Here is a 14,740-nt window from a genome sequence, read left to right as displayed (position 1 = left end):
TGGGAACACGCCCCTGGGGCTTTGTGTTATACTTTTAACATAACCTTTGACTTTATACTGTTAATAAGCATGTTAATAAAGTATTCAATCAATCAATGATTACTCTGAAGATTCTCTAATCAAGTAGCTTGGGTCACTTTGGTTCACACTATACTGTATAGTATATCCCTTTTGGTCATTTGTAAATACCATGTTGACTTGCTTGTCTTAACTGTCAATAGAAGTGCCTCAATTTACCACTTGAGTCAGTCGGCATGAGGCAGTTCTATTGAACAAGCTGTTCCTTATTGTTTGCAGACACACAATTGCTGCCCTGCTGTGCAAATATACCAATAAATAATGGGGTCAATACAAACGGTTCACAATTGGACCACGTATCCCACAATACATAATCAGTGCGAAAACGTTGTTCCATATTGATGTGAACCCTTGAATTTGTTGCTGTCGGGCAGAAACCTGTAATATCCATATTTTTATGTTTTTTTTTGTAAATTAATGCCCCACTTTGTCATACTTCAGTGTCACACAAAAGTAGAAAAAAATAGTTGATCTACAAGCTCAAAACGCAGCGCGATGTGGCACATTTTAAGCTTGTAGATCGCCTATTTTTGATTCCTGAAAGGTTTTCAGTTTTTGTATAAGGTTTCCACTCGACAACAAATGTAGCTACTAGTTAGATGTCTTGTCTACCTTCATCAAGTTTGCTGACTGTTGGCTGCAAGGCGAATACTGCAGACATACAGGACACAATATCACCAATCAGAATACGTTGTACAGGACATATGCTATAATTCAGAAATTCACAACAGTGTGCTGTACATGTATGTCAGTGTAAACTTCACTGTGAATAAACTCAGAAATTGACCGTTTTTAAGCTTAGCATCTGATAAAAAAAAACAAATGTTATATTTATAATCAAATGGCTGTCAGTCTGGTAAGCTCCAAATGTTAAAAACATCAAAATAGCCTTTTGAAAGACATAAAGGGGACAGATTATTTAAACACTTAGATTTCTCAGATTAAAATTGATCATTTAATCTGAGCAAATTTACTAAAGATATGTTTTAACTCAAACTTTCACTATTCACAATGGAATAATACTTGTTTATTTAATACTCCAGGGCATCATTGTCCTTTAGTTTAGGATTTTACTAATGCAAATCTAGCACAAAAAGTTTGAAATGTGTGAAATAATGTATTCATGTTTGAGTGTATTGACTATAGGCAGTTGAAACAAATACATTGGGGGAATTGAACTTTCAGACTGGTGGCCCAGGGCAATTGACCAATGTCACAACTAACTTCATTCTTCCCCATACCATAGCCATTGAATAATGAAGAGGGTATTTTAAAGTTGCTAGTAAATTTACAAAAGTGTCAAGAAATAATTCCATTAGATTTGTTAAATAACCTAACACGAAAATAACACCTAGGCGAAAACCCAGAGAATTCATATAATTAAGGCCTGCTGCCAGACCAAAGCTTTGTGTGTTTATGAAGGCTTAAACAAAATAATGAAATATTTATTTCCTTTCTATTTATCTTTCTTTCTTAAGCACCCCTTGACACTTTGGTGTATTTGGAAAATGATGAGTGTGTTCTCACAAAGACATTTAAAATGAATCATATTTATCTGTAATTCAATGGGTCATAAACTTAAATGATAGCACATACTGTGAAAGTGCAAGAGAAGCACCCTTGACTTGCTGCTATTCCAAGTAAATCTGCAAAAATCCTTTTGTTTCTTCCAATGTTTTATTATACAGTGAATGGTCTTCTACATTGGTGGTCACATAAGCCTCACCATATCAAACATACTATCACGTGAACTTTGACGTTTCAAAGATAAAGCTGTTGGTAGCATATCTGACCATCAATGTTTAAATGTATATATACTGTATATAAACATATTTAAAGACAAAAATCATTTTATTTTTTCAATTTAACGATCTGCCATTAATAATTTTCACAAGGAACGTCTTCAAAGAATCAAAACTAGTTCTGAACACTCTTACAAATGCTATGCATTTCTTGTGTTCAACAACTGAAGGTGCAAAGCACTTGCAGTGTTTGTGCTGTGGTCTTTATTTGGCAACTGTTTATTTGTATTTTCTAGGTTTTTTCTTATGTGAACAGATACAAACTAGCACAGTGAGGAACCACATAAATAGAATAAATACAAAAGTTTGGTTTCTTGCATTAAATTATTTCTCCATCTGAATCGAGGTTTCACGCTATGCTGATATCCAAACCCCTGAAGTACTGTACATTTTCGTAAACAGTTGACTGTTCTATACATTTCTTCTTTTTTTTACGAGTCTGAATTAAATTGAAATTCATTTTATTTTTCAGTGTTATATAGGGATTCCAGCTTCTTTCTTCAATTTGTCTACTGAAGGCAAAGCTTTTGCTGGCGATCAAATAATATACAGCAACATCCAACACAACTGTACTATCAGGGTCCTGAGAAAGGCTTTTGGTCAAATGTATTGATCTGCTGGATAATAATGTGTTTTAATTTCAAAATACAGGAATGATGATGATGATGGGCCTCATTTATCAATATACATTAAATGTTTAAAGAGGCAACAATGCTGAGTTACATGCATCTCGTACCAGTATTATAACAGAACCAACAGAGTCTAATTCATTGGAGAAATTAATGTTGTTTCATGTTAAGAATGATTTTGGTAGCCCACAATGTTTTTATATTGTTTGATCAATGAAGCCCATAACTTCAAAACAATTACTGAACTGGTCTGACCATTATTTGAATCAACATATCAATTATTAAACAAACAACATACTCGACAGTAAGTAATTAAGTATACATAAATAAATAAGTAAATAAATACATAAATAAATAAGCGAATGAATAAATAAACAAATAAATAAACAAATGAATGAATAAATAAATAAATAAATAGCTCATAAATAAATCAATAAATATTCAAACGATGATATCCATGAAACAAAATGAGGGGTTCTTTTGCCTTTTAGAATGTGCCTTTAGGTTCCATGTTTCCCATCAGACTATCACCAGACAGTTCCTTCACTCAGTTCTGAAGAAGGCTGTGACAGTTGGTTTGCGTATCCGTTTTCGCTCATAGACAGTGTGGTGAAGGGCGTGCCTGGCCCACACATCTCACTGGAGACGCTGTGCATGGACCCTGGCCCACTGGGCTCTGGACTGGGTGAGTCTGCTGGATGGTGGGCAATGATGTCCGAGTAACAGTGCACATCTCCAGAACAGTGATGCCCAGGATGGTGGTGGTCTATTGCCACTAATGGGGTGCCAGCAGGCACGGAAGAGGGCACATAGCCTAGGTCTGCTGGTGTGTGTGCCTGCGAGGATGGGGGACCTTGATAGTACTCATAATTTCCTCCTTGGCCATAGTATTCACTCTGATAATCTGCAGTCATAAAAAAAAGAAAAAGAAAAAAATACATGCAGTTAGGTTTATTTGGAATAAATGCTAAATGACATTAAAAAGAGGATGAAACAAATGATCCTCTCATAACAGCATATAACAGCATCTGGACAGTACCACATTTATTAGTCGACATTATGCAAGTTATAATGTTCAGTGATATACCTTAACAGAGTGTTCATTTAACTCTGTAGGCCTAAGTGTAAGGATGCCCATAGGGGTCAAAGTTAAATTAACATTAATGTAAAGAGAAAGTGTTAAAATAACACTTGTTGTATGGGTCTACTTTACATTCACAATATTCAAAGTCTAGAATAGACTATTAACTTAAATAGTCTATTCTATTCAAAGTTGTCATTAAATATGACATAATAACAACATGGTAATGTAATAATGATATAATTAATAATTGTATTTACGTTAGTTGTGAGCTTCAATATAATCAATATAATTTCTTTATTACCTCCATAATAAGAGAAGTGTCCGTTGGGCAGAAGCTCCCCGGGTTCCAGTCTGTCTCCCAGCGTCCTCATTCTTCTAGGGCTGCGGAAGAACGCGTGTCTCCTGCCGCCCAGAGCGCTCAGCTGCTTCATCCGTCTCTCTTTAGATCTCCGGTTCTGGAACCATACCTGTAGTACAGCACATAGCACGTGACGTCCACCGATATTAGATTCATTTATTATTTGACCATCTCGGTGCATATATCCCTATAAAGAAGAGGGCTGTGTCGACGTGTGACGAACACTGAACTAAATCAGACCCAGCATGATCATTGTATTATGGAAGTAGTGGTTGACAGAAAATGTTGGGCAAAATGTTGAGACACTCAGTTAATTGCAAATACGCCTATTACCCTGATATATATATATATATATATATATATATATATATATATATATATATATATATATATATATATATATATATATATATATATATATATATATATATATATATATATATATATATATATATATATATATATATAGCATATTGTGAGCTGCTATTTTCACTACTTTTAAAACATTTATTTTCAAATGTATGGAATTTCTTGGATGTTTGGCATTTATTTATGAAACTATTTTGAAAAATGTATGAATTTGTTTTTAATTCATGAACATTTAGATGAAAAATAAATAAATAAAAAATGTATAGGAAAAACATTTACGGGGATATTTAGCTTACTCGCGACCCTTAAAAATGGACCCGCGATCCACCAATGGGTCCCGACCCACTGTTTGGGAACCACTGCTATATGGCTATATGTTTACCTGGATGACTCTCATGTTCAGGCCCGTCTCCTGCGCCAGTTGTTCTCGGATATGTCTGGTGGGTTTGGGGGTCGCCGTGAACGCAGCTTTCAGCGTCTCCAGCTGCTTGGCCTTGATGGTGGTCCGCGGACCGCGTCGCTTCCCACCGACGGCCTGCTCGTCGTTCTCGTTGTTGCCCTCCGCCTCTTTATCGGACGAATGTCCCATTTCAGAGTCTTTACCGTCGTCCTGCGGGTCTTGGGAATCTGGAGACATACTTGGGTCACTACACGTCGTGACTGCGATTCCAAAACAAAAGAATAAACCTTATTTAATGTTTTTGTGTGAGATTATGGATTTGTGTAATTAATTGGATTTGTGTGTGTGTGTGTGTGTGTGTGTGTATATATATATATATATATATATATATATATATATATATATATATATATATATATATATATATATATACTCGCCCCTCCCCCTCCTGCTTGTTTATAGATTGTTTATATTGTGTGGTATCAGACATGCATATAGGCCTACTGAGCTCATATTGATGTTATTACAATAATATATAGGCTACTATTATTATACATATATAGGTATAATGGACTATTTGTCCAGTGAGAGCCAAACATTAACCCATTAAAACCATGAAAAGCATCTGTCATTTTAGATTTTAGCGTTGGCTATTCAAAAATAGCAGATCCACAAGCTTACAGCGCGTGCCAAGCTGCGAGCTTGTAGATCTGCTATTTTTTTTAACAATCGTGAACGGCATTTTGTAGAATCGGCCTCGGGTCTTTAATGGTGTTGTCCAGTGGTTCTCAACCAGTGGTCCGGGGACCACCAGTGGTCCTTGAGGTAAATGATGGAGAGTTGTAAACCAAATGGACCCTTGTAGATCTTTAACTCTTGAGAGCGTAAAATTAAACCAAATTTGGTTTCATTTTACACTCTCAAGAGTTAAATTATTACATCTGCATTACTTAATTAAATAATTGTTATTTTGATCAACGTTTGCCTGTTATTATCTCTCCTATGGTGCCAACATCAATAGGCTACAGCATGGAATCGTGGACATAATCTTATCCAACGATAACAAAATATTCAAGTTTTGGGCTTGAGAGGTTAAATCTCATCAAACGGTGATGAATCCGTGGCTCAAATGCCAAATAAATAATGGACCTTGATATGAAAGGGTTGAATGAAAACCACTGGTGTGTTGTTAGTCGTTCATGAAATCATCAAGTCAAATCATCACCTGCGAGGAGGATATTGGTGTCTTTGCCGTTGCTGTTCTGGTAGTCCTCTTTACACACGAACTTGAACTCGTCCAGGACGTAGAGCTCCTCTCCGGTGGACAGCTGCTTGTTACACATCACACAGGTGAAGCAGTTGAGGTGGAACACTTTGCTCTTCGCCCTTCGGACCAGGTCGTTGGGTGAGATGCCCTGGGCGCAGCCTCCACACTTTGTACCGAATCTCCTGTGGAAAAGACCACAAGAAATAGTTTATTAGGGTTGTACACGCCATGAAAAAAAACCTGTTATTGGCTTTGTTAAGCATTCATTATGGTTATAGGCCTACTGTTGTCTACATTGATTGATTGATTGAATACTTTATTTTATTTATCAGTTTGCAATGAAAAAGCACATAAAAGTACAGTTCTATAAGGGATGCTAAAAAGGACTAAACCCAAGAAAGCACTATATGGCTTGTTTCCATTTGGGACCATGTGTATTCAATTCATACAAATATACAATATAGGCCTACTATGCAAAAACATCATATAAACGATAGGCCTAATCAAAAAGAGAAATATGTACAGTAAACAGTACGGGGGGCATAAAGGTATATTCTACAAGTTTTCCCCGTTTGAATAGCGTTGTACATTTTATTAAAACGTGACTTTGAATTTGGATTGTTATTATAGGCCTATCCCTCTCTCTAATGAGTAATGTTAAGTGGCCGAGTCTTTTTTTCTTGCCTTTTCTTTATTGCCAGCTGCAACGGTTTATTTGAATATTCAAAACAGCGCGTCCTGTGTTCTATGTGATTTCATATTGAGGTTTTCAAAGCGATTTATTATTCAAATCCACTTATCACGTTTTCCCTCGACCTTCGGCAAACAGCCGGATCTGCAGCGTCTGATTGAACTTAAGGCGGGACATAATTCTCAAATAGCCTGGTATTGTTATCATCTTATGTCCTTGCGGATTTAGGCTGACGTGCAGTCCCACAGTGTAAACAAAGGACACTTTAGCGGAATCAATCACAGAACATTGTCTTTCAGTTATTTTAATGTATACAGCCCGTAATACAGGCCCCATCACCTTCCCTTGGATCAGTCTCTAATCAGAATATTTTCGTTTTTATATTTTCGTTTTAATCGCCCAGATAGGTAAACATTCCATGTAGCAAAACTATTGAAGGGTTTGTGCTATAGCCTAATTAAGCTGTCATTTAGTTGTAAATGTGTAATTGCACTGTGCTTTAACAGACAAGCAAGACGCCAACATTTTACACAAGCATAATGGTTTGATTACTCAAGTCCTTACCTAAAGAAGTCGCTTTTACAGTATAATCTCCCTTCTCGTGAAAAACATTTTTCTGTCAAATTGCATTTACAATCACAGCACTGAACGCACTTGATGTGCCACGGACTGTCCAGAACTTTGAACAAAAACCTATCCAGAATAGGCCTCTCGCAGCCAGCACAGTGAACCATTGTTTGGAGAATGTCCAGCCCAGTGTTGGTTGTATTTATGTCTGTCTCAGCTTGATGTTTCCTTCCTCCAGTGTGGTCTTCAGCACTTGCTTGAGTCTTCTTATATGATCCGGAAAATAATAGTATTCATCCAAATTAATCTGGCAAGAATCATACCATGATCCGTGAGATTATGTATTGCTCTTCTGGTCCACAAGACAACCATCCATGTTTGATCAAGAGAGCCCCGAACGATAGCTGCTTAACTGCTGAACAAACAGGAATGACATTTCTGGATCAAAATGACAAACTTAGGTCCCATCGTGATGATCCAAGAAATTGACGTTTAAGATGTATCGATAAGCAGTAACAAAAAGAAGAAGGAGAAAAAAACGCACAGAGGTTTGCGTGAGCAATAGGCTTAATAGCCTGAGTGTTTTCTAAAAAAGAAAAAAAAATGTAAATACAGTCAGTGTGTGATGAGTATATAGGCTACACACTGTCTAAGCGCCGACAGCACAATGTGAGACCTCTGAACGGGTGTGTGCGCTTGCCTATTCAGACCCCCGTGACGTCATCTCCTATCAAACCCTATGAGCAGCCTGCCTGCCACTCTCTCTCCTCCACGGCACGTCTGTCTGTCTGTCTGTCTGCTAGTGCAGGGGTTCTCAACCTGTGGGTCGGGACCCCCTTCATGATTTTTTTGGGGGGGTCCCCAGATGACAGTGAAGTGACAATTTAGGGACTTTTTAGACATTTTTAATACCTAAAAAAAGAGAACAAAAGACAAGAAAAAAGACCATTACTGCATTAAAAGTAATCAACAAACGAAAAACTGGTCAAACATTGGCCAAATGGTCAATTAATATAAGAAAGAGACAACAATTGTGAAAATAGCAGATCTACAAGCTCACACGCAAGGCGGTTGTGAGCTTGTAGATCTGCTATTTTCACAATATCTCTGTGGAACCGAGTCAATCAAAATGTAATGCCTCAACTCCTGCATTCCAAGTGCTTATCAGGGTGGGGGGTCCCCAGTTCACATATGATTATTTTGGGGGGGGGGGGGGGGGGGGTCACGGCCTGAAAAGGTTGAGAACCACTGTGCACTAGGAGTCCAAAAGGACCCTCACAGGTCTGTAACTCTTGAGAGTGTAGATGGAAATATTTGTAATTTTGGAACAGTGGCAGTAAGCAGGATTTACATTTTGGGTGTTCTGGGGCCAAATCAAACCAAATGGCTCCAATGTGACTCATTTACATTTAAAGGGACCTGCACGATCACAAATACATTAATAAGCTAATATACACATTATCACAATTGTATTTTATTCATCATTCATTAATTTTATTCATGCATGCAAATTGTTTGGATTTGAGAGCCATTTAGGCTATAAACATGTATTTATTTATGTTTGTTTGTTTATTTATGTATATATTCAATAAAAAAAACGTTATATTTAGATACATGTGCATTAGTTGCAGGTTAAGGAAGCGACTCATCCATTCATTTTCATTAAAGGCCTGAGTGTGTGCATCCTGCTTTGGCTTGTTCTGTTATGTTATGGCACTAGTCCTATTATTAGGATAACTATTAGCCTATTATAGTTATTATACGGTTAAAATGACGACATCCTGAAAAGGCTGGGCCTAGCTGGGTATGTTGCTTATTGAACGTATTGCTTAACGACGTATAGTCTATCTCCCTTTAAATTGCACAAACATAAACAGATTGCACAAACATGTGTGTGTGCTTGCATGCATGCATGCTTGCCTGCGTGTGTGCGTGCGTGCGCGTGCAAACCAAGGCACATGGGCAAATGGAAGCATTATATGTGCATGTCTGCATTCTGACAGCTGTTGATTTAGAATGAGCAGGTGAGTGAGGTGCTGCAAACGAAATGACGCTATACACAATACACTGCAAAATCCTGAGTGTCCACTCCATTTAACTGAGACTTAAATGGACCCGGTCCAATACTCTCACAGATTAACACACAGTGTAGGCAGGCTGCAGTGGGAAACAGTCAGTGGTGGAAAAGGTACTCAAATGTTTTACTTAAGTAAAAGTATCAATACTGCAATGAATAAATACTCTGTTACAACAAGGAAAAGTCTGGAATTTCAAAATGTGCTTGAGTAAAAGTACAAAAGTGTTGTTATAGAAATGTACTTTATGTACCAAAATAGAAAGTATAGGCTACTCATTATGCATAATCTCCCGTTTCACAAGTTTTCAAATGTATACAAATCTTTTTAAAACGCATTAGATCGGCTATTTACAAATGCCTGAAATGTAATAGGGCTGAAGTTTGTTACTGTATGTTTTGTAATAATAATCAAAATCTACAAAGTAACTAGTAATTAAAGTTTTCAATTAATTGTGGTGGAATAAAAGTACAATATTTGCCTCTGAAATGTAGTGGAGTAGAAGTAAAAGTACGGAAAATTGGAAATACTCCATTAAAGTAAAAAATACCTCAAAATTGTACTTAAGTACAGTACTTGAGTAAATATACTTAGTCACTTTACACCACTGGAAACAGTGGTAGGCCTATGTCCCATGCATGGACACACACACACACACACACACACACACACACACACACACACACACACACACACACACACACACACACACACACACACACACACACACACACACACACACACACACACACACACACAATGCTAATGATAGCTATAGCCACAAATAAACCACAAACTCCTAAGTGGCGGCAAGATTAGCTGTTTTCGAATCTGCCGTTGGCGCTTTGAGATAAAAACAACAAAACAATATACTAGGGCTACTTATGATAGACTAGGCTACTAATAATTTATTTTAAGCAGGAATATTGTTAAAATAAGAATTGTAGCCTAATAGTAGCTAAGGGTAAACTCTTTCCTTGAAAGCTTTTGGGGTTTTGCGCATGTGAATAAAACTGAATCAGTGGCAGTTGATAAATGATCAGGGTTTGATTTTCGGGATGTGGGAAAGAGAATGGCTAAGGGAACACTGAAAACAGGCTTTTCACACATAGATTAATGTTGCCCCAACATTATTTTTCATTACGTGTGAAAGGACAAGGATCACTAATGATTATACCATCTAGCGGTATATGCGCTCCCTTAAAGATGTTATCGTGCATTGGTTTGGTGCACTGGGGACCGAGGCTGGGCTGGAGACGTAGATAGCGGCTCCCAGCTCTGTGGGCCCCCGATAGCTGCTGTTACCCGGGGAAATCTAAACAATCAGTTGTGCAAGATGAAACATAAAAGAAAGTGTTGCGATATCTTGAAACCTGAATAATTTTAGATGTTTCAAGACTTTTATTATAGGCCTATATATATATATATATATATATATATATATATATATATATATATATATATATATATATATATATATATATATATATATATATATATATAGTTTATTTTTTTAAGTGCTGGCTACAGGCTCAGGAATAGTTCACATAGGCCTAAACATTATAAAAGCTGTGTGCACGAGCTATACATTTTGGTGTTTTTAGACCATTTAGCCTGGCAGACATAATTGTTTGCAACGCAGGAAAATGGGTTAATGTAAACCCATGTAAAATGGCAAAAGTGGCAGCGGTGGCCTAGTGGTTAGAGGGGCGGCCTTGACACCGGAAGGTCCCTAGTTCGATTCCCCAATTCATCACATCAATCATGAATCACCGCTGAATAGCCCTTGAGTAAGGCTTCCATGCAGGGTCCGGCTGGAAACAAGCTTCGTGCTTAGTCCGACACCCTGGGTAAACAACAAACTTTGCTTTGCTTTGCTTTGCTTTGCTTGGGTGGACTAAGGAGGACCTATAGCTAACGAGTAAATAAGGCTGCACACTCAGGCACATGCGTGGGGACATACTACACACATACACTGCACTCATATTGGCCCATACGTGCAGAATGAACGAAAGAGCAAATTATTCACTGAATGAAGGAATGAATGAATAGGCAGTCAAAGAAATAATGTTTTCAGACCAGAAAGAAGTGTTGAGGCTATTTATTCTATTTAAAAGCCTATCTTCTGTGAAATGTGTTTAAAAATAGTGCGGACTCATGACCCATGCCAACACGTTACAGGCCATGCAGGCTGGAATTTATATTCAATGAGGTCTCTATATTGAGTAGAATCGCATAATATCACTGTCATTGGAGATAATGAGTTATGCTATTGCTAGCAGCTTATTGCAGAAAAGGATTAGATTTAACTCATTTTAATGTCATTGTCACATATTGATAACATTTAAAATATCAATCAGTCTACCACTTTCTCATGCAGTCAGTCAAAAATGTCCCATTGTCTTGATATGTTTCTACTTGCATGGGCAATTTGCACTGAATGGACTGCCACTGCTGTCTGAAGGTGATGAGCAAAGCACAAATATTTATGCAATTATCAGATGTAAGATAAACGATCAGCCCGAGGGAGTCTTCTATTCTGTAGTCGCAAGGGGTGCATGGCTCTGAAGGCAGACTTACTGTAGGTCTCTCACTTAAGGTGATCCTGCACAGCCCATATACTGTGGTGGAAGAAGGTGCAACGAAGTGGTCGCCCATGTGGCACTATGGCAGAAAGTCTATTTCACTGAACTAATTTCATCATTCAGTATCAGTGCTGCCTCATTTGGGTTATGGGGAGTGCTATACAATTCCAATCTGAGGTTTAATTATGTACAGTTTATCTACACATTTATGCTGTAGTGTTTGGTTGCAACTTTTTGTTCCATTTCAACATTTCTAAGCAAATCTATTTTACATCAGTTATGTAATTTTGTAAAGTTCTCTCATACTATATAATACAAATGGTTTTTTTATTATTATTATTATTATTATTATTATTATTATTATTATTATTATTATTATTATTATTATTATTATTATGTAGGCATACATTAAATGCATCAATGAGTACATGAGTTAACCATGTAAGTGTATGTACAGTATGCAGAAAGAAAGAGGGAGAGATAGAAAGACTTGGATTTGTCTGTACCAAAATTCCAGCTTCCAAATGACATTTGGAAGGATTTTCTGACCAAAACTGTTTTGAGGTTTTTGCACCAGTGATCCAAAATCTCTTTTGTCTAGTGGATATGCCATGACACATGCAGTCTTTCAGCACCATGGACAGTGCCTTGTTTAAAATGAAACCATTTTTGAATACTGGTAGATCTTCTAAGACTGACAGTTAATTTTACCAACACAAAGTAAGAACAATGTAATCCTGTTGGACAAGTGGGATAAGTTAACTCAATCTGGCACCATTCTTTGACTGCAGTGTCTTTACGCATTTTTTGTTAACTTCAGTTTCCTATTTGAATTAGGAAGCTGCTGTCAGGGAGAAAGACAATGAGGGAAAGAATAAATGTTAAAGTGTGTAAAAGGAGAAGGCACAAACGTGTGTGAGAGAGTTTTTGAGCATGCTGTTCCAAAGTCAGCAGTAAAATTTGTTCAGAGCTTAACTCAACCTGTCAGACTGGTAAGTTTCTAATATATGTGATCCAGATTTTCATAAATAGTGTAATAATTAAGTCAAATTGTACAACCACAAACACACAATAGTACTTCATTCACGGGTCCTCCAGGCCCCCCCCCCTGTTTTTTTCCCCTCTACACAAAATGTCTTTGTTAAAAATAGATTATCTGCATACAACGCAATGTAAACATTGGCAACATGGTGATCTAAAGATTCTAAACAATAAAATTGATGTTCACGTGCCTGCAGAAGGTGCCATGTGCATAATGACAGAAGCCTGCCAACACTCTCAGGAACATGTGCATAATGACAGAAGCCTGCCAACACTCTCAGGAACACAAGCCAAGAAAGGTGAGGGAGCAAGACTGCAATACACTCATCTAAACTTGTTAAATCACAAGCACATTAATTAAGCCTTCTTCATCCTTCACTCTATAAATCTGTACTTCTGAAAAAGTAAGGAATAGATATTACTCTTCGTCAAACTAATAACAGTAATAATTACCATGCACAGAAAGTATGGTTAAAGGATAATCATTTAGATAGCTCTCCACTAGATAAATGTAATACTACCAGGTATCAAATTAGGGTCCAGAAAAGGATCATCTTAGATCCTGAGTGTGTGTTGTGCGGATGAGAGGCTCCATCTGGGTTTGCGTTTCATCATGAGAGGTGTTGATTAGCAGACTGGCCCAGTGTGCTGGCCCCCAGCACCACTCCAACACACAAGAGGTCTCAGCAGCACTGGAATCTGGCAGGGTGCACACTGTTTGCTTTGGACTGAAAAAGCATGTCATTAGTCTGTGTTAATTGCTGCTAATTGGCCCTAATGAGATGAATAGGCAACCCACTGGGACCATTCATACAAATAATTTGCAGAAAACAAAAATTAATTACAAGATGCTAATTAAAGTCAATTAAAGCTGATTAAGCAATGATGATGGAATGTGAAAGTTATAGAGAGCAAAATACATAAAATGGCAAATAAAGCTAGAAGCTCCTCCACACTGTGAAACAGGATGACCTACTCCTTATTCAAATCACACACTCTTAGTGCAGTTAAACAGATCACCCCTGTGGTTTGTAACAAAGACTGTGTCAAGGTAAGGAAATCACAGAGTCTCACTTAAAGAAACCAATAGCAAATGGCTGAATACTCCAGTGACACCAGGAATTGGAAACATAAACAGCAGTTTCACAGAAAGAAAGGAAACAAAAAACATAATCTTTTAGACCACCAAACTGAACATTTTCACACAACTATGATACGACAAAAACATTCAAAGCTATTCATCAACTATTTGATTTACAAGTCCAAGTACAACATCATTGTACTCCTGCAGCTAAGCACGGCATGTACAATTGTCCATTAAATTATGAAATGCACACAGAAAACTGACAATGCGTCATTGTCTTGACACTTTTGTGTTTGATAGGTTTGAGCAGACAACTGTCCCTTGTGGAGGCTCCCTAAACTTCAATTATTGTAGTAAAATTATTTGAATTAATAAGCTCAGCATGATGCTGCTGCCACAACTTCAAATATTCTCATAAATATTTATGTCAGTAATACTTCATAATGTTTATTTCACAGGACTCAGTGATAAGAATATTGTTTGTCTCTGCTCTATGGTGTCAACCTTAAATAACTATCTGCTTTTTTCATGTGTGTTAGATTTTGTATGTAATTAAGTGATTTAATTAACGTGAATTGTATATTGACCTCACTAAAGTATTGGCTGAAACAAGCCTCATGAAAGTGAGCTTCAGCATTGCCTCCTCTGCTTCCTTCATGTTGGTGGAAAATGTATAATCCCATTACGGTCTGCTTGAGTCTCTATTCTAA

General features: G+C 37.3%; 1 protein-coding gene across 1 annotated transcript; it reads right to left on the bottom strand.

The window, feature by feature from the left end:
* Nucleotides 1–3,036: 3,036 nt before the first annotated feature.
* On the bottom strand, nucleotides 3,037–7,412 carry LOC311057800 (LIM/homeobox protein Lhx1-like; the record flags this gene model as incomplete). The annotated part of the gene is made up of 5 exons (XM_084074896.1): nucleotides 3,037–3,413; nucleotides 3,895–4,060; nucleotides 4,703–4,980; nucleotides 5,946–6,169; nucleotides 7,243–7,412. 5 exons carry the CDS (start codon nucleotides 7,410–7,412, stop codon nucleotides 3,037–3,039), a joined length of 1,215 nt encoding a protein of 404 aa, XP_083931022.1.
* Nucleotides 7,413–14,740: the final 7,328 nt, after the last annotated feature.

This window comes from Gymnoscopelus microlampas, assembly GCF_963454915.1.
Source record: "Gymnoscopelus microlampas genome assembly, chromosome: 12".
Taxonomy (NCBI): Eukaryota; Metazoa; Chordata; class Actinopteri; order Myctophiformes; family Myctophidae; genus Gymnoscopelus; species Gymnoscopelus microlampas.
The sequence above is the reverse complement of the archived record's forward strand: the minus strand, read 5'-3'. Positions and strand labels throughout refer to the sequence as shown.